Raw genomic sequence first — 19,946 nt, forward strand, 5'->3', positions numbered from 1 at the left:
CGGCCAATCGGCGCCCGGCACCGCCCCTCGCGCAGCGCCCGCGAGGGCCAATGGGAGCGCGCGGAGGCGCTGCCGGGAGGCCCTGAGCCAGGCGGCGGCGGCGGCGGCCTCGGCGTGCGGGGAGCGGAGCGGAGCGGGCGGCGCCCCCGGCCGCGCTCGGCCCCGGCCACGCTGGCGCCCGGGGACCCTCCCGAGATGCCGGTGCGGAGCGAGCGGTGCCGCGCGGGCGGGGCGGCGGGCTCGGCCTCTTCGCCGCCCTCCGGGGCGGCCGCCAGCAGCCTGGTGCCGCCGCCCCCCATCAACACGGCGCAGCCCGGCGTGGCCACCTCGCTGCTCTACAGCGGCGCCAAGTTCCGCGGGCAGCAGCGCAGCAAGGGCAATGCCTACGAGGTGGAGGTCGTCATGCAGGTGAGGGGCCCGCCGGCGGCCGCCTCCCCATCGGGCCCGGCGCGGCCCCGCCGGTCCCCTCAGGCGGCGGTCGCCGTTCCCGCCCCGCCGGTCCCCTCAGGCCGCGGTCGCCCCACCTTATTCCCTCCCGGCCCCCTCAGGCCGCGGTCCTCCAGTCTCCCCTCCCCTCAGGCCCGGTCGCCTTTTTTCCTCCCCCGGTCCCCCGGCTGCTGCCGTCCTCCCCGCCGCCGTTCCCCTCAGGCCCCGGTTGCCCGCTCCCCGGGCTCGGGTCGGTGTCTGCCCTCCCGCAGTTCCCTCAGAACCCAGATGTCGCTGTGCCCCCCCCCTCCCCCCCGGTGATGCTTTCCTATGATTCCACTGGTTCTTTCAAGCCTGGTAATGGCTGTGAGTCCTCAGGCTCGAGAGATCTCCATCCCCCCATGCATTTTCCCTTCTTTTCAGGATCAGAGGAAAAGACCCTGTCCTATTCCCCTCAGGCCCCAGGAGAGACCCCTTTCCCTCAGGCCCACTGAGGCCCAGGGCCACCTCCTTGCTTCTTTCCCCTCAAACTTTGAGGAGGGCCCACTCAAGCCTTTCCCCATCCCCCTCTTTGCCCCTTTCCCGTCAGGCCTGGCAAGGTTCATAACTTGGGATCCCTCCCCCATTCCCTTTAGGCTCTGGAGGGGCCCTGCACCTCCGTGCCACAGGGCTGAAGGGTAAGAGCCTGGCTTAGAGTGGGTGGTGTCCTGGGAAGTCCCTACCAGTGGGACAGCCTGTATTTCAGGCCTGGCTGGAAATCAGTAGGGATCCAGGTCCCAGTCCCTGGCTGGCAGGGCATGGCCTGGTTGGACCTGGGACCCAGGGTTCCCCATCCCTGGGGTGTCGGAGGCTCCCCCGGGCTGAGCGGGGAGCCTGGGGTGAAGTGCGGTGGTTTGTCGGTGGCAGGAATGCAGCCAGACAGCTGTAGTGCCCAGCTGTGCTGGAGAATCGGGATGCTGGCTCGTGTGGCTTTCCCATTCCTCCCTGCAGTCATTGTCACCCTGCGTGCTTTATTTTTAGTTCTAGGCATTGGCATGATCACTTTGGGCAGAGCTGGCGAGGTGTGGAGTCATTAGTACGCGGGCAAGCCAGACATCTGATACACGCTTTCCTATAGAGCACCCTGCGAGTCACAGCTTTGTTCCCAGTTTGGTGGCACGGGATCTGGGGATCTCGTGTGTAGCGAGTGCGGTGATGAAGCTTGACACGTGTGCCAGCATTGTGGAGTAGTGTCAGAGCCCCAGGGTCAGCAGATGGGGTAGCGTTTGAACCGGACCCTCTGTTTTCACGTACGGTCCTCCACTTGTCAACAGCACAAGTGTACCTGGTACGGTTTGCGGTGGTGGGGACATCCTATGGCTGATCAGCTTCACTGCATGCCGCCTTCTCGCAGGGGCTGGCTGTGGCTTTGTGCTAAAAATGCTGCTGTTTTGCGCGTGTCAGCTGAGAAGAGGTGGCTGCCTGCTCTCCCTGTGCTGAGCACAGAGAAACGTTGCTTTTCTTTGATCACAGGTGGGGAAGATCCATCTTCTCACAGTTGATGTTTGCACTTCCCCAAATAACTTGCTTCTTGCTTTGAAAAATTGATCTGGAGACGTCGGGGAAAAGCTTGGAAAATCCCCTGGTTTTAAAGGTGCTTGGAACAGATGCAGCCCCCTACCTAGCTTCTGCACAGCAGAAGCAGCGAGATGCAGCTCCGCAACTCAAATAAAAGCATTAGATCTGGCAGAAAGGCCTCTTTCAAAATGCACGAGACATCGTCTGGCTTCTGAGCAGGCTTTGGCGTGCGCCGTGCTGCCAGGCCGGGTGCTAGGCAGAGAGTACAGGTAGCGCGTTAGAGAGGCGTGGGTCAGGCCTGTTAAATAAGCAGATGGTGAAGCTCAGGGCCATGCTTTCTTCCTCTAGCCTGAATTATCTCCATTAAATAGATGCTTTTTACTCTTCCCTCACCTGAATGCCAGTTTGTGACTGGGAAATGTGGGGGCTGGGAGTGTGGGTGATTCTGCCAGCGGTGCTCTCACTTGGAGAAAACCGTGAGTCTGCTTCCTTCTGGGTGGAGAGGGGGGGTTTGCTTCCCATTAGAGATCTCTGGGCAGAGGGTGCTGCCTGAGCGTGACGGAGCTGGAAGCAGGGGGGGTGTTGTCAGGCCTGGGGTGTGGGGGCTGTCAGAGGGCACCTGTAAATGATCTTTCTGAGTGGTTTCCAGCTGTGGGGAAGGGCTGCCAGTGTGAGCGTTGGTCAGTAAGCTGGACGCTCTGTACCAGCTGAAGCTGAAATTAGCCTTGAAGGGGTTAGAAACTGCTTTGGAGGGGTTAGAAACTGCTTTGGAGGGGTTAGAAACTGCTTTGGATCAATTGGGTGCCTTCATGCCTATGTTTATGGTTGGACTTTGCATTCTTTTTTAGCATGTGGATATGGAAAACTCCTATCTCTGTGGATACTTGAAGATTAAAGGCCTTACAGAGGTGAGTGTTTACTGCAAAACAACAAGAAAAGGTGCTGTGTAAAGGGTTTTCTTTTTCCTGGTGAGGTGGGAAAAGCCACCACTAATAGGAAGTGGTGTAAATACAGTAAATTTGACCACTAAGTAGTTTAATAGCTTCAGTCTGTCGTTCTTGGCATGTTGAGCAAGTACAATGGGCTTTGATGGGAGTCCTGAACGAGGGACTCTTACCTGGCATCCCTTAAGGTCTGAACAGAACCGAGTCTGACCCTGCAGTCACCTTTGGGCACTCTAAAGTGGTGGTGTGTTGCTGAAAGAAAATAAACCAGGACCTGAACAGTCAAATCTTCCTTCCCTACCTGTCCTCTAAGATCTGCTGGTGGTGTCGGACAGTCGGTGAGAACTGTATCTCCCAGGGGCGATGCTCCTTTCGGTTGCAGCGCACCGCATGTCTGTCATTACACGGGAGCGCTTGGAGAAGCTCGCTCACCCCAGCTGAGCCTGCTGTTCCCTGCCTGCGTTCTCCCAATTTGGTGCTGATGCAAAGCTGAAGAGGAGCACCTTCTCCCTGGTGGGGTGGCTTAATCCAGCCCTTGGGCTTTGTAGCAACCGCTGGGGAGTGGTGCTGGCTGTAAATGGTCACTTGTGATCATCCAGCTGGGAGCTTCCCCACAGTCCAGCTCTGACACGGCTTCTTCTGATTTCATTAAGTGAATAGAGAGGCAGAGAGAGGCTGGAATAAGAGGGTGGAGGCTGTGCGTGCATACGCGTCAGACTTTAAGACGTGACGAGTCAAAGTGCTGCTTGGAGGGACGGGAGCACAGGCCTCGGATTGCCTGGAGTTCTTGCTGTGAGGTGCCGCTTTTCGCGTGCACCTTTATCTGCGTTTGAGTTTCTGTCTCTAGATGACAAATGTTCTGATCCCTCATACATCTCTCTTCTCTCCTAGGAGTACCCAACCCTCACCACTTTCTTTGAAGGGGAAATAATCAGTAAAAAGCACCCTTTCTTAACACGCAAGTGGGATGCTGACGAAGACGTGGATCGTAAACACTGGGTAAATAAATCAGGGGGGCAGATGCAGTCCTGTCTGAGCAGTTGGTTTGGAGGTGAGGTGTAGCATGTGCCCATGCGAGAGCTGTCAGAAGGGCCTGGAAACCTCTCCTTTTCGGGCATCTCCCTCCTTCTCCCATTGGGATCTTTGCAACTAGAGGTCCCTTTAGCGGACTATTGGCTGTGATCCATGAGAAGGGAGGGGGTGTCTTGCTTTCCACTTACTGGCCCTGGGGTTGGAAGGGAGCAGGAGCAATCCCCGTCTCTTGACCCCCTAGGAGAACACGCTCCTTATTTTGAAGACTCATTGCAAAATGGAGTGGAGAAGGGGAGAGGTGCCCCTCTGGCACAGGCAGGGCCGTTGGTACCTGTGTCTCAGCCACCTCAGCCCTCTGCTCAGGACAGGGTGTGTCTGCCATGGTGCTCTGGATCAGGGCCACAGCAGCCAGCTGATCGCCTCCCCACCTTGACCTTCACTGTTGTTTGCCAGTCTTTGATGTTTATTATGTTTCTGTCAAAATATCTTCCTCTGGAAGTGTAGGAGCTTCTCCAGCCGGGCTGAATACGGCTGTGGATGTCTGGCAATCCTCTGTGTTCCCCTGTGTTGGTCCTGGGGTGTGTGGTTAGCACTGCTCCAGGGAAAGAGCAGCCCCTTTGGTGAGCAAGTCCTGTTCCATAGCCGTTCTTCCCTCCTAAATAGCAGCTGGCACTAGTGAGCGCTACTCCTGGAATAAGCATTCTGTTTTTTTTTCTTTTCTTTTTTTGTTTCAGGGGAAGTTCCAGGCTTTTTACCAGTATGCAAAAACATTTAACTCTGATGACTTTGATTATGAGGATCTGAAAAACGGGGACTATGTCTTCATGAGATGGAAGGTAAACTCCACGTGTCTCCTTCTCTGATGAGCTGATTACAAGCGACTGACAGAGGCTTGTGGTGCCTGAAAGCTTTTTCAGCTATGCTGGTTTAATGAAAGATCTGACCCTACCAACCTCGTAACCCACCATACTTGCAAATTCCAGTGTGACTCCTGTCTAGCCAGCTAATTGCGTCCTTAAGGGCTGCAGTCATGGCTAAAAACACAACAAGAAAATCTTGCTTGGTGATGCTCCAGAGGATGAGAGAATTGGTGTCTTCGGTCCCTGTGCAGGCCCTGTGTGTTTGATGCAGACTGGCCAGTCTGCACCCCTCTGCTCTTCAGCTGAATCGATTCCTCCCTCTTTACACAAGCTTTGTGCAGCTGTGATGGGAGGAAATCATAGAATCACAGAAAGGTTTGGGTTAAAGGGACCTTTAAAGATCATCTAGTACGTGCTCCCTCCCCTGCCGTGGGCAGGGACATCTTCCGGTTGCTCAAAGCCCTGACCAGCCTGACCTTGAACGCTTCCAGGGGATGGGGCATCCACAACTTCTCTGTGCAACCTGTTCCAGTGTCTCACCACCCTCATAGTAAAGAATTTATTCCTTATATTTAATCTAAAGCTCCCCTCTTCTCATTTAAAACCGTTACCCCTTGTCCTAAAAGTGCTAAAAAGTCTCTCCCCATCTTCCTTATAAGCCCCCTGTAAGTATTGAAAGGCTGCAATAAGGTCTCCTCGGAGCCTTCTCTTCATTGTCAGGCAGCTCTGATTCCTGATTTTGCAATTGGCTTCTGGTTTGCAGTGGGTGGGTGTTGAACTGAAGCTGATCCTGTGCACTCTTTAAAACTGGTTCTGTTCTCAGTTGTCTGCTTCCCTGTAAGATGCCTACAGTGGCAGGTGGTGAAAGAACACGCTGGTCTCTGTGGTCTGGGCTCCTGCGAGTGCAGGGAATGCTCAGCCAGGGATGCCTTCGTGTTGATGGGTGCCAGTATTCACTTTGGGAGGGCAGATTGAGGATGGGGGTATTATTTGACCGGCATTTTAAAATAGGGTCTGTGTTTTGTGTGCAGGAACAGTTCCTAGTCCCAGATCACACTATCAAAGACATCAGCGGTGCTTCCTTTGCTGGTTTCTATTACATCTGCTTCCAGAAGTCAGCAGCATCTATAGAGGGCTATTACTACCATAGGAGTTCAGAATGGTAAGGAAGCTTCCTTCCTGCTGCGGACTGAAGCGTGGCTCCTCAAACCAAGCAGTGACTCCTCTTCTGCTTGCCTGCAGCCTTGGGAGTGTCCAGGCGGTGCTCCTCTGGGCTGGGAAGGAGGTTCAAGTCTGGCGGCAGGACCTCGGGGCAGAAGGGAGGGGGTGCGTGCCATGCTTGGCCAGAGCAGGCTAGTGCAGCCCATTCGTGTGGTATAAAGTGCTGCCCTTTTTGCACGGCTGGGGATAATTGGGCTGGCAACCTGGCGCAGGGGAGATACGAGGTCTGGAGATGTGCTGTGGCCCCGTGAAGCGATGGTCTGGTGCGTCAGTGAGGTGCCTTGGGAGGCAGACACCAGCTGTGGTTCACTGAAAGCATCCCTCCAGAAGCCTGATCTCCAGTGATAGGGTGGAGATCCTCCATTAAGGTTGGAAAAGACCTCTAAGATCATCGAGTCCAAACGCTCGCAGGGCTCGCCTGCTCCTGCCATCCCATGGGGACAGGCAAGACAGCCTGGCCTCATGTGCAGGGTTGTGCTCCCTCGGTTTGTGCTTTGCTCAGTGATTCAAGCTTTGAGCTTCTCCATGCCTTGGCCCTTCAGAGGATGTCAGAGGGGCCTTCGAGAGGGCCTCGGTGCTTTCTCGCATGTAACAGCTTGGCTGTTGCTCCCTTCATGCAGAAGTCTTGTTAGGCCAGTGCTTTGTAGTCCACGCTCCTTGGGGTGTTGCTGTAAGACACAGGGAACAGTCAAAGTTAATTGGTTGGTTTCTTGTTAAAGCCATGTGACAAGTAGCTGTGTAGAGCTCTTTTCCCTCTGACAGCCTTGGATATTTGTGATGTGCAGCAAGCAAATCTGTAGGGTGGCTGGAAGCTCTCAGGGGGAGGGAAGGTACCTGGGAGGCTTTCAGACGAATCCCCTCAAGCTAAGCTTTGAAAGACCTGAGTGTAATTTGCAGTTGTAGCAAACACCGTTTGAACATGAAAGTTGTTGAACTTCAAAAGGTGTCCAAAAACCACAGTCAGCCCACCTCGAACACAGCCTGGCTGCAGGTAGCTCAAAGGCAGGGGAATGGAAATGAGGAACGATGCCGAGTCCTCACGGGGTTTTGGCATCTCGGGTAAGTGGGTGTTGGGTGCCTGAACACCTCTGAGACTTGACTCTGAGACTGTAAAGGGGAAGAGAAGAGCCAGCCACCAGGATGTCTGCTCTGTGACCTGCCAAGCAGGAGCCGTTAGCGCTAGGGGAGTTCTGTTGCTCTATGTAATCCTCTCATCTGTCTTTTCTCTCTCTCCCAGGTATCAGTCATTGAATTTAACTCACGTTCCTGAGCACAGCGCTCCTATCTACGAATTCCGATGACAGCTGTCCAGAACTGATACCGCACAGAAGCAAACCGGGCAGGAGAGCATGGTCTGCCAGGAGAACTGTGTCCCTGTTGGAGCACGGGAATGCACGCTTCTCTCCTGCCCCTCGGACTCGCGAGAGAGAGCCTGAATGTTAACCCACCCAGCCCAAGGAGCGTGGCTGCTGGAGCTTGATTCTCCCTCCTGTCGAGTGGCGATTTGATCTTTAATCTGGTTTTAAGCTACCTTTAAATGCACTTTCTTATTGCACAGCTAGTTTCTCTATCACTGAAATTCCTCCCGGCTCTCCTCTGGAAGCTGTTTCTCAGTAGCTGGAATCAGTGGTTTGTCGTCTGAGTAATAAGAAAATATAAGCTCGGTGCTTATATTTTCATTGTTACAGCCTGATATGGGTTGAAATCGCCAGGACTCAGGTTTGTTGCCCAGATTGCCAGCTCTGATGCTTCCAGAGCCAGGTCCCGTGTGTGAGGCTCTGCTTGGCAGGGAGCTGCTCAGCTGCAGAGTCTGTTGGGGGAGTGTTGGCTGAGACAGATAAGGCTTGAATGAGTCTTTGCTTCGCGCTGGCTAACGAGGTTAGCCGGAGCTGCAGATCTTTCAGGAACGCCGGCCCTTTGGAGCTGGGAGCTGTTCCGGTGTCTGGATATGCCACTGGGAATTAATCTGATGTATGGACTTCCAGGCTCTCAGTAAAGTGGATCTGAACTCTGCTTATAGGTGTATATTTGCTCTTCACTTAAGTTAAGGGTAAAAAAGGAAAAAAAAAAAAAAGAAAAAAGAAAAAAAAAGACTTTTATTAAAAAAAAAAATATTTTTATGGTTCCTTTTCTGAAGGACCCTATGGCAAATGCACAAGTACTCAATTACATTTTACCGTTTTCACATTGAAAACCGGGAATGTCTGCGTTAGTTTTTATATATGTGTATGTAATCAGCTAGCCGCTTTGGGAAAGTAATCGGAGTGCAAGTGTTGAACAGTGTCACAGGGACAGCTCTGGGACTGTTCAACATTTGTACTCACTCTTCGTGCTTCACCAACACCACTGCTTGATATCTTTTTACAAGGCAAGAAAAAGAAAAGAAAAAAAAAAACAACAAAAAAACCCCAGTAGCTCTCCTCTGACTTTGAAATGTTTCAAGTGATATAACTTAAGGCTCGTGTGCCAAAGTGTGTGTGTATGTGTGTGTGTTTTTTTTTTTAAAGACATTTTAAAAGTTGGCCTCAGTTGTATATTTAATGTGACAGTCCCACCTGCGGGGCTTTTGTGAAAGTTTAGTTTGCATTTTTCTGGCTATTTTAAAAACAACCCTCTTAAAGCAGGCTTGTGTCACGCGCTAACCGGGTGGGTGTTGAGAACGGGTTTGCCGCCTGGGAGAGGAAAGCAGAGCCCTCCGCGTGCCTAGCGCCAGGGAGGTTTGGGTTTTCTTCTTTTTAACTCTCTTCCTTTTGGCAGCGTGTCTGTCTGGTTTATTGCAGCAGCTGAATTGCTAGTTTAAGCCTTAACGAGAAAGTATTCAGGTCTCGGTGAGCCCATTTCCTCTGTTCCAAGTCGGGATCTTGCGTGATCGGAGAAGCGGCCGGGCTGGCCTCAGGAGATGATGCGGAAAGCACCCGCCTCGTGCGTGCTGTTTGCCGCGGATGAATCCTTTTCCCCCAGCACAAACGGGGAGAGACCTGCTTACGGGAGAAGGGGAGACCCGGCACTTCCGTGGGGCAGAAGCCTGCCCGCTGTGCTGGCGATGAAGGAAGCGTGTGCCGTTGTCTTGGCCGTTGCGGGTAGATTTGTAGAGTAGCGTGAAGGCAAGCGGGCGAGCGATTCGAGGCGCGAAGGGAGAGCGGCTGTGAGCAGAGCAGTTGGGAAGCGGATTCCCGTTTTATTCTGCTCCTCTCGGAGAAACTCGTCCCCTTTGGCGGTGGGGAGAGGGCTTTCCTTGCAGGCGGTGCTGGGAGACGTCCTGGTTTTAGGGGCTAAAGCCGGCGGTGCCGCTCGCTGTGACCGAGCGTGGGGGCGAAGCCTCCTCCCCGGCGCTGCGCGGGCACGGGGCCCGGGCTCCGCTGGCTGTTTGTGGCCCTCCGGAGCTGCCTGTGTGCAATATTGGCGGTGGCACCGGTCTCCTTGTGCTCCCCGGGGCTGTCAGTGCCAGCGTGACACTTGGGTTTCTGACGTGGTTTAGTTGAATTAACACTGTGGTCCTTGGCAGAAGCTGGGTTAGGAAGGGTCCTGGGGTTGTTTAATGTCTGTAACTACCCCAAAACTGCTCTGGAAGTTTTTCTCTGAGACTTGATAATGTTGCGAGAAGGGTGGGGAAGGAGCGTCCTGCTCTCTGCCTGTCTCCTGACCGTCCTGAAGCCAATTTCAGCTGAAATCCAAAACCGCCGGGGCGATGCCGCCCCGCGGGACGCGTGTGGCGGGTGCAGAGCAGGTCCTGGAGCCGAGAGGTTTGCGGGGGCCGTCGGTGTTCAGAGCTTCCCTCCTCCAGCGCCTTCGTTTTGGTTTTCTTTTGCTTTGACTCGTTTGGTGAGCTGAGGAGAGACGTTACGTTATGTCGCGGTGTGGTGAGAGAGCGCTGACCGGGGGAGGCGGGGCGCGGAGGTAAGAAATGGGGTATTTGGCCTCGGAAGAGGTTGCGATGTCTCTTTTTAACCAGAAAGGGCTGCGCGCGTGGGCCGGCGGAGCAGGGGCCGAGGAGGCATTTTGCGGAGCGATCGACGTCCAAATTAAACATGAAATGTGTTTAAGGGGTCTGTGTCCGTGTGTGTTTGTCGACCAAAGCGTTTCTCGGTTCCGGGGGAGAGCTGTGCTTCGTCTCCCCCCTCGAGGGTTTCTCCAGGAATCCAATAATCCGCTGATTGCCTTAAACGCAGGATCCGGCCTTAATTAGAGGAGCAGGAGGGGGCAAGGCCTGGTGTGGGGGCTCCCTCTGAAACCCGCTGGTTCCTTACAGCTTTCCCTGTAAGCAGCTCCCGTTAGCCCCCTCCTTAGCCTCATTTCCCGGGCAGCTCGCGCTGCCAGGCGGCTCCCCGGTGAGTCCGTGGGCGCCCACCCGTGCTCCCGGGGTTGGCGGCGGGTGGAACCCGGAACGCGAGGCGCGGGAGGCGGCCGGAGCGGCGCGCCGGGTGCACAGTACCGCCCGCCGAGGATCGGCCCGGACGCTTGAGGGGGACGGACGGACGGGCCGGCGGCGCTTCCGGCGTGCGGCGTGCGGGGCCTGGGGAGCGGGCCGGGCCGGCCCCGCCATGGGCATCCTGGAGAAGATCTCCGAGATCGAGAAGGAGATCGCCCGCACGCAGAAGAACAAAGGTCCGGGCCGGCGGGGGGTACGGGGGCGGTAGGGGGCCGAGTTACCTGGGGATACCGGACGGGGCAGAGCCCTTGGGGGGGTACGGGGGAGGAGGTGGCTGGGGGGGCAGATGGGCTGCCGGGTTATGGGGGGGCTGGGAGGGGGCCCGGGGGAAGAAGTGACGGTCTGGGCCGTGAGGGAGGCGGGAGGTGAAGCCTGTGGGGTGTTGGGGTCTGGGGCAGGTTAGGGAGCAGGGTGAGCCCTGAGGCTGGGGTGGAGGGTGCTGGGGGGCTGCCCCTCCTGGCAGCCGCCCTCTTTCCCCTCTGTTGATGCCCTGGCCCGTGCGGGTGGGAATCCTCGGGCCGCACGCCTGGAGGAGGTGCGGTCCGGAGCCCTGGCAGCACCCCGGCGCTCCTCAGAGCTGGGCCAAGGAGCCCAAGTGCTGCTGGCGCAGGGGTCCAGGGCTGTCTGCTGCGGGGTCCCCGGGCGGTGTTTAAATGCCTTAACTGAAAGAGGGGACTGGGAAGCAGAGCTGCCCTCGGGTTCTGCCGGAGCAGGTGCCCAGTACCTTGCTACTCCTGGACGCTTTAGGCTGTGGTAAATAATGGAAAGGAAAAATAGTAAATCGCGTAATCTCCTGGGTTTCTTGCCCTTCCCTGTTACAAAGGGAGTTTCTACAGAAACAACTACCTTCTTTTTTTCTGTATCAGCTGTAAAATCAAGTGTTTTGCTAAGAGTAAGTCAATAAAGGACTTTCATGCCCATGAGCTCCAAGTTAAACATGTCTTTTAAAACTTGACAGGAGCAGGGGAAAAAAAAAAAATCTTGTGTTTTTGGAGTGCTGAATGTGACCGAATGTAAGGAGCGGCTGCTCCCCCTGTGATCTCTGCCTCCTTAACTGGCTCCCTTCACCCGTTCATTCCTGCACCTGCTCTCCCTCTGGCTTACTCCTTTTACTCGGGAGTTTTTTGGCTGCTTATTTACCTCAAGTCTGGCTTTCTGTGCAGGTTCCTAGAAGGTTTGCTCTCAATGCCCAGTATTTCAGGAGGTTACAGAACAGCTGGGGGTAGCTCATGTGTGTGGCAGTGGTTAAGACGTTGACCGAGATCCATAGTGTTTCTTTTTAGGAATGTTCTTATTTCTAGAAGTGAATTATCAGCAACTTTTTGTCAACCAGTTGTTGCCTTTGTGTTATTCCAGCCACTGAGTACCACCTCGGCCTGCTGAAGGCAAAGCTTGCAAAATACAGAGCTCAGTTGCTGGAACCCTCCAAATCCTCAGCAGCTAAAGGAGAAGGCTTCGATGTGATGAAATCTGGAGATGCCCGGGTGGCACTGATCGGTTTTCCTTCTGTGGGTAAGGTCAGTGAGTGTCTACGTTAACCACGTGGCATGTGTGTTTCCAGGTTTGTGGTTAGCCGTGGCTGTAAAGCAGATATCCATCTCTTCCTCTTTCACCTTCTTGCCGTGACTTAACAGAAAATTACTGCGCGCTGAGAGCTGAAAGTTAGAGCTAGGGGAAACGCTCCTTCATCTTGTGTGCGGTGCCCTGTGGTAACAGCTCGAAACTTGGTCTGCCCAGCCACAGCACCGCTGGGAAAATAGGTGAGAGTACAGGATCTGCCTTCGTTCAGCGAAAGCGCTGGCTGTCCCATCGCCGCATCAGTCCCTGTGCCTGGAACAGCCACAACACGGCTTCTAAAAGCTGAGGAACGCTGGGGTGTTACTTGTTTTGCTGAACATTTACCGGTGCTTTCATTTGCATATCTCTAGTGATGGTGATCTCTTGCATTTCAGTCCACGTTTTTGAGTTTAATGACCTCAACTGCCAGTGAAGCTGCGTCTTACGAGTTCACAACCCTGACGTGTATCCCGGGAGTCATAGAAGTAAGTAGGATTCTCCTCCCTTCGGCACAGTAGTGGTGGTAAGAAAACCAGAAATGTAAATGTGTCTGTTTACACCAGTTACACTTGTGCTACCACTACGAAGCAGTGATATCCAAAGGTCTCTGCTGACTTCTGCTTTAAACTTCAGGAGGTCTCGAGCACTTGCAGTATCAGGTCTTCTGCAACCTGCAGTGCTGATTTAGCACTTCCCTAGGCTATATAACTCCTCAGGATTGACTGCCTGAGCGGGGTTTCATATGCTGCCGTTCGACTGACCAGAGCAATACGACAATTCTCAACTGAATTTTTTATAACCGCTATTGGCGCCATTGACCAGATGGCTGGAACCCTTGACAGATTTGTTTTTAATGAAGCTTTAAAAGAGGCAATCTGTACTGTGATCAATTTGGAAAGAAAATACTACTCCTGTCCTTGAGGAGTTTTATTAGTGGTGGCCTAAGCATCCATCAGTAAAGCAAATGATAAAGGGCATCAAACTGAAAAGTGTCCAAGAGTAATGAGAAAATTTGGGTCAGAATTGAAAGTGAAGTTAAATAATGAAAGTAACCGTATTGGTGTTAAAACGAACACAAATATTGTAACGCATCCAGACACCGCCGTGAGCTGCAGTCAGTCGCTAAAGCCGTTACTGAGGACTTTACTGCAACAATAGCTTGAAAGCTAACGTCCCTGCAGATCTGATGAATGAAAGTCTCCTGCTATTTCCTGGTACTCTAAGATCTGCAGCACATCTGAATAGTTCTGATCCATCTCGGTAAGAGATGGTGGCACTTGCTTGGTTTAACGAGAAAGCACTAACAAGCAAGTAAGGTCGTGGTGTTTTTTTTTTCTTTCCTTTCCATTTCACCAACTCAGAATAACGCTACTCTTGTACTGTGCTGTTTTCCTGGTGCTTTGTCAAACTGCAATCATGTGATGCTTTAGAAGGTCAGGACCTAACGTACCGCGGTATGTGGCGTTGAACGCAGCTTCATAGGAAACGCTCTGGAGGTTCCCTCAACAAAACAGCCATCAGCTTTGTGCAAAGTTGTCCAGCTCTATCGGGTTCATTCAGTCCCACTCTCTCCAGCCTTTGGACTCCAGCACATGCTTGGGGCTGTTGAGGTAGCTCAGGAGCCCTGCACAAAGCTTTCAGCTTTCCGTCCTTCTGTTTTCTTTTCAGTACAAAGGAGCCAATATTCAGCTGCTGGATCTGCCTGGAATCATCGAAGGAGCAGCACAAGGTTGGCTGATCTCTGTGTTCTTGTAAAGTAGGGATTTGCCCTGAATCGCGTACCTGGCTGTCTCAGACATTAGCAAGTTTCCTGGGCCAATAGTTCCCACATTGGCTTTCCAAATTTTAGTCTCGTTGGTCTTATGTGAGGCACGATTCTTATCCCTGAGCCCACGTAACGCTCTATATGTAGCAGAAAGATGCTTTTCTGGAGGTGGGAGCCAAAGCAAGCCAGTCACTTCTCACCTTCTTGCGTGAGTGTTATCTTGCTCATCTGTTTTCTGGTACAGAGGAAATCTAAAGAAAGATGCTAGAGAGGCGGAGGGGGAAATTACAGCTAAACAGTAACCTCTTTTGACTAATTTCCTGAGTTACTACCAGTCCTCCCAGGACTCCTGCTTCTGGGTGTTGGCTTTGTCCCTCTGCTTTGTCATTGTCCAGATTGACTGGTCGTGTCAGAAAATGCCTTAGGAAACCTTGGAAAATCTCCTAATGGTATTTTTTGTTGGATTAATAAGGTCTCTCTCCTTTTTGACCAGAAAGTGTATGTAACCTCTCTGCACAGGGGCCCTGGGCCCACATCACTGTTCTGGGTAAGCTGTCTCTGCTGCCTGGAGCTGCTGCCATCGCCCATGTCTGGGGATGTCTGTCCTGCAGACAGAGAATGTCATTTCCACCCGTGCAGCCATACTCAGATAGCTTTACACGCTAGTTTGTGTAACCTGTGGTGGAGGAGCAGCAGCAGAGAGTATTTGTTAGGGCTTGTACTGGACAAAAGACAGTATGAAGGGACCAGATACGCTCGCTCAGGGCCTCCCAGCAGCAGGATCTTTTTCCTTGCTTCCAAGCAGCTGTGCAGGGCAGGAGTCCCTGTCTGTCGCAGAGCTCGTAGCTGGTTTCTCTCGCTGATGTATGGCCATCTCCTCTCTTCTCAGGGAAGGGCAGAGGTCGGCAGGTGATAGCCGTGGCCAGGACAGCAGACGTCGTTATTATGATGCTGGATGCCACGAAGGGTGAAGTACAGAGGTACTTCTGGGGAGAAGGAAAGACACAGGTGTCACCCGACTGCGCTCAGTCTCACAGGTACTAACGTGCAGTGTCCCTGCAGGGCCTTGCTGGAGAAAGAACTGGAATCCGTAGGAATCCGGCTGAACAAAAGCAAACCAAATATCTACTTCAAGGTGAGGTTTCCTGGGCTGCAGCGAGCACAACTTGTGTCTGGCTGCCTACTCAAAGCCGAGGTCGCTATGTGCCGCCCCTCACGTTGGACAAACTGAGGGGGGGTTGTGGATTTTGCAGACAGTTTTGAAGTTGCTTATTTGCCTCCCTGCAGCCGAAGAAGGGTGGAGGTATCTCCTTCAACTCAACTGTCACGTTGACTCAGTGCTCTGAGAAGTTGGTGCAGCTCATCCTTCATGAATATAGTATCCTTTCCTAAAACGGGAGACCTCTGAGCCATCGGCAGCTCATGAGTCGAGTGGTACCTTCTGCGGGACAACCTTGCTGTGCCTTTGGTGTTTGCTTTCACAAGCAAGCTCAGCCCATTGGCTCACAGCAGTGTTTAGACGTGTTGGGATTTGGGCCTTGACAAGGTTCACCTCAGAAATCTTTAATGCTGAGGTCCTCTTCAGAGAGGATTGTTCCCCTGATGAGTTCATTGACGTGATTGTAGGCAACAGGGTCTACATGCCGTGCCTCTACGTGAGTATCTCAGAAACAGCCTGCCTTCTGCAGCACCGAGCACCTCCGTTCTTTGCTGAGAGAAACAGTGGGTCTTCCTGGTTCCTAAACCAGTAACGATTTGGGGTTTAAGAGGTGGAAAGCGCAGCTCAACGGGGAGCTTTTTATAAGCTTTACGTGTGCGGCTGTACTCTGTGTGTGTTCCCTCTGCCCTCTTGTGGCTGGCTGCCGTGGAGCAGCTCGAGCTGCGTGTCCTGGTGGTGTGGGGTTTGCTCCCACGGTGCGAAGCCTTCGGTTCCTGTGCTGCAAGATCTGCGCTTGAGTTTTCACTGCTGGTCCCTTGTGCCAGAGGTTACTTAATGGCGCTGTTTGATAGCAACTGGGTCGATAGTGAAATCCAAGATCCTGGAGAACGTGTTGCAAGTCATCCCAAAGAGAACTTCAAAAGGCCCAAACTTAGATTTAGGCTTCTGAATTTCCACAGTTTATTTTACTGAGAGCCTTGGCCTGCCCTCTGGCTGACAGGATCTGTGTTTCTGTTTCAGAGGCTCGAACTACCCTGTTATACCTACATGTACATGTCCTACTTCCTGCAGTGTTGCTGAATTGACTTCCTAAAGGATGTGTTGTTCTTCCTTTGACGTAGGTTTATAACAAGATTGACCAGATATCTATGGAGGAAGTGGATCGTCTTGCTCGGAGACCCCACAGTGTTGTAATCAGGTAGGAGCTTGTCATGCTGCCTGATGTGCTGGCCCAGATGATGTGGTCCTTCATTTCATGTCCCTTTCTCCAGCTTCTCCCAAGAAGGGGCTTCTCCCAGGGCTGCCTGCAGCTGCTGGGGTGAGAAGCAGAGCCACTGTGCAGCTTTTTCCAGGCTTCCTTCCCCTGGAGAGGCAGGCTGCTCAGCTTCTCCACACTGTCTGCAGGCCAGAGTGAGCCAGTCTGGCTTGTTTCCTTAGAAGTGCTGATATATCTGACTGGGGCTTTGCTGCTTCAAAGCTGCTTGCCCTTCTGAAAGCCCTACTTATTTCACCTTGTGTTTTTTCTTTAGTGGCCTCATTAAAGACTTTCCCCTTGTTCCCTGGCACTTTAATAAGAAGTTTCACCTTGTTCTTCTGGATCTCTAAATCACAACAGCAGTAAACACAGAGATGTTCCTGGTGTTTTGCAGCTGTGGCATGAAACTGAACCTGGACTACTTGCTGGAGAAGCTCTGGGAATACCTGGCACTTACCTGCATCTACACCAAGAAACGAGGACGTAAGTGGCCATTAGCTGGAAAGAAGTTTTGAAAGGCACAAAGGGCTGCTGCTCGTCAAAGGCAGACAGGCTGCCAGCGGGGCTGGGACGCCTGGCTGTCGGTGATCTCTTGTGTCTTGGAAATGCTGGAATTAAGCTTTCCCTAACCAGCTTTCAGCTCTTGGGAAATGCTTTCTGTTCCATCTGACCCAGCCACGCATATGTCCCACCACAACCCTCCTATTCCCTCTGCACTGGAAGAGCTAAATTTTCATAAGACTTTGCGTGATGATATAAGGAAATAAAGTTAGCAAGTTTGCCGCTTTCTTCCTTATTACGCACACTCTGTGATGAGCTGTTCAGCCCATCGCTACCCGGAAGAGGTCTCCTGTTCCTGCTGTGAGAGGTTTGGTGATTCCCATGCCAGGCTCCTGAGGCTCATGAGTGCCTTTGATCCTCCTTTTGCTTTACAATTGGCTTGCAGCTTCTCCCAGTGATGAAGGCACGTCTGTAATTTGTTCCTGTTTGGTTGTGAACAGCTGTGACTCTGAACTTGGGTGGGTGTGAGGAGATTAAGGAACTTTCTATGAGCTTGTTAAGCTATGAAATCTTGGGGATTTTACAGAAAACTGCAGAGTGGTTTGGTTTTACTTGAGCAGGTGTGTTTTGACTTGGGTGGTTTTGTTTGTCTTAAGTCAAGTGTTTGGCATGGAGTTGGAGGAGGTGAATTGTGAGGAAGCTGTTGGCTGTGTGACGTGGGTAACTGTACTTGTGGGTACTGGAGTGTCTGCAGAACTGATTTGATGCTTTCACGTACCCGGATACCTGTTCTGTCTGGGAGCTGGCAAGTGTAAGGGGGGAGGAATTTGGGAGTAGTGAGCACAAGGGAACGTGAGATGGTGTCAGCATGTTAGAACACACTTAATGGAATCCAATGCTTTTTTCCCCCCCTCTCCTGCTTCTCCACAGAGAGACCAGACTTTACAGATGCCATTATTCTACGGAAAGGGGCCTCTGTGGAGCATGTGGTAATTTCTCTGCATCTTTTATGTTTCCTTGTCTGTAGAAGGCAGGTTCCTGTTGGAGCCTGCTATGATTTGTGCTTCATAAAGCTTGGGATATGTCAGTGTTTAGTTGGGCTTCTCCTTTTGTTACCTTTACTGATTCCATCTGCCTCAGGTTTCTTTCCTAGCTGCTATGAACGGTTAAAAAAAAATTACTTAATGCAGTCCAGTGAAAAAGCACATGGAAGCTGTGGGATGGGGCTTTATGTGGACTGTGTGTCTGTTCTGTATTCTTTCAAGTGCTGTTAACTGGCTCCTAAAGTCACTATTGTAATTTCTGACATAGACCTGAGTTGCTTCTAGTTGCTCGATATTGAGCAAGTTGTTTGCAAAGTAGTGTCATTGAGCTGCCTCACGTGCTGTCTGTCTGTCTTGCAGTGCCATCGAATTCACAGATCATTAGCCAGCCAGTTCAAATATGCCTTGGTGTGGGTAAGTGTTTAACAGCAAATGAAATCCCTGTCCTCAAGTGTCTCTGACTGGTCTTCTCCTAACCCTTCTCCCCCTTTTGCTTTAAAGGGGACAAGCACAAAATACAGCCCTCAAAGAGTGGGCTTAACCCATATGATGGAGCATGAAGATGTCATTCAGATCGTAAAGAAGTAACCCTCTTTGCTGGTGCCTGGCCTTGTCTTTAATCACTAGAATTGGAACTGACCACATAAAAGCAAAACAAAACAAAAAAAAAAGAAATAAAAAAAAAAGAAAAAAGAAAAAGGGAGACGTGTTCTACAGCCAAGAAAGCAAGAAAGCTTCTGTGAAGCTCCTTCTCTTGGAGAAAGGCAGAAAATGAGGCTACTGTACTTGCAGGTGGGGATGGGGAAGATGAGTTTCCATCTTGCAGCATTTCAGGCGAAGTAATGTTTCTTAAAAAAGGAGCCAGTTCTTCTAGGACACAGTTCCCATAGCCAGCAATGTCCTGCCCCAGTAGGGTTTGCACATGGATCCCTGTGTTAGCCTACCAGTGGCTTGCTTAACCAGTGGGAAGTTTACGGGTTTGTGTGAACAAGACTGGCCCTGTGCTTTGGGACAGGGAAGCCAGGGCTGAGAGAACATTGCTGATGCTTTGCTGCTGATCTGTTCACTTAATTTAAGCATTGATCTGAAACAGAAACAAAGTTCTCCCTCCCCTGCTCGTGGGACACGTTGTCTCTGCAGCTTTCACCATCGGAGACTTCAGTCTCTGCGTCTGAGACAACCCCCGGTGAATTTGTGGTGGTCCCACTTCAATTAACATTGAAACGTTGCACTCTGTGCCTCTCCTTAGCTCTGCAGTAGGGTTTGTAGGACATCCTGGTACTGAGAGAGATGAGAAATGAGACTTTGTTAATGGGTGATTAACCTGGCCAAACTGCAGCAGGGTACGATCAAAGAGCCACAGACTGCGGTGAGGGCCCACTTCTGGCATATCGCTCGTCGGGGAGCTATCCTGGGAGTTCCCTCCTTTGCTCTTGTCCTGCCCGTTAGTCCCCAAGAGTATTGCTGGGGATCTTCTTTCTCAATCATGCCCCTAAATTCCAGTAACAGCTCTTCGAGCTCCAAGTACCATCCCATGCCATGGGTTTTACCCCAGCCCTGTTAAACATTGTTGCTTGTCTGGATATTTTTCATCAGACATCTGGAATTTTTCTAATCATGCTTTTTCATTGAATACTGATGCTAAACAATTCAGAGTGCCTGACAGAGAACAGCTCTTTCCTTCTGGGATCAAGAGTTGCCAATAGCTTTTATTTTCTTTCATTGAAAAAGGGTTCGGTCTGATGTGGATTCTTAACTGTGAGGACAGGTCTGATTGCAAACTTGTCTGAGCAGGGCTCCTTCCCTCTCCTTTGTGTTCCTCCCCACCCCTCACAAACTGATCGAGCAGAAATGGAAGGATTATTTTATTTGAGAAAATAAAAGTTGCTATTTCATGTGAACTGTAGGTGTCTGCCTGCAGTGGGTAGACGGTTTGGTGTGTTTTCTAACTCTTTTTTTACCTATGGCCACCTGAAGAATCCCGGATGCTGTTGCGGGAGGTTGTAGGGGGGAATAGATTGTGAAGTGGCTGCAAGAGGGCTCTGAGGCTGGAGGGGACCTGATGAGGTGTGTTGGGAGATAAATAGATATTATACACAATACCCAAGCTAAGAAGGTGACTTTGAACTCTGCAAGTTCCCTTCCCTATTCCTGGCTTTGTTCACAGCTGGAGTGCAGAGCAAATCCCGACCGCGGT

The 19,946-nt window shown here is 52.0% G+C and overlaps 2 protein-coding genes across 3 annotated transcripts; both read left to right on the forward strand.

Annotated features, from left to right (window-relative positions):
* Nucleotides 1–50: 50 nt before the first annotated feature.
* Nucleotides 51–8,053, forward strand: GID4 (GID complex subunit 4 homolog). Its single transcript, XM_075165448.1, is given in 7 exon segments — nt 51–80; nt 82–408; nt 2,832–2,891; nt 3,819–3,926; nt 4,694–4,795; nt 5,851–5,981; nt 7,278–8,053. Coding segments are annotated over 7 exon segments (822 nt in total). The 3' UTR covers nt 7,342–8,053.
* Nucleotides 8,054–10,459: 2,406 nt separating this feature from the next.
* Nucleotides 10,460–19,650, forward strand: DRG2 (developmentally regulated GTP binding protein 2). 2 transcript variants are annotated; one of them, XM_075165446.1, is made up of 13 exons: nt 10,460–10,645; nt 11,826–11,986; nt 12,422–12,511; nt 13,695–13,755; nt 14,681–14,771; nt 14,854–14,926; nt 15,079–15,169; nt 15,349–15,446; nt 16,072–16,148; nt 16,600–16,688; nt 17,637–17,695; nt 18,110–18,163; nt 18,251–19,650. In XM_075165446.1, exons 1-13 carry the CDS (start codon nt 10,582–10,584, stop codon nt 18,335–18,337), a joined length of 1,095 nt encoding a protein of 364 aa, XP_075021547.1. In that variant the 5' UTR covers nt 10,460–10,581; the 3' UTR covers nt 18,338–19,650. The 2 variants fall into 2 exon arrangements, with proteins under 2 accessions (XP_075021547.1, XP_075021548.1); XM_075165447.1 differs by lacking the exon at nt 17,637–17,695 and having other exon boundaries at nt 10,494–10,645.
* Nucleotides 19,651–19,946: the final 296 nt, after the last annotated feature.

This window comes from Calonectris borealis, chromosome 16 (genome assembly GCF_964195595.1).
Source record: "Calonectris borealis chromosome 16, bCalBor7.hap1.2, whole genome shotgun sequence".
Classification (NCBI taxonomy): Eukaryota; Metazoa; Chordata; class Aves; order Procellariiformes; family Procellariidae; genus Calonectris; species Calonectris borealis.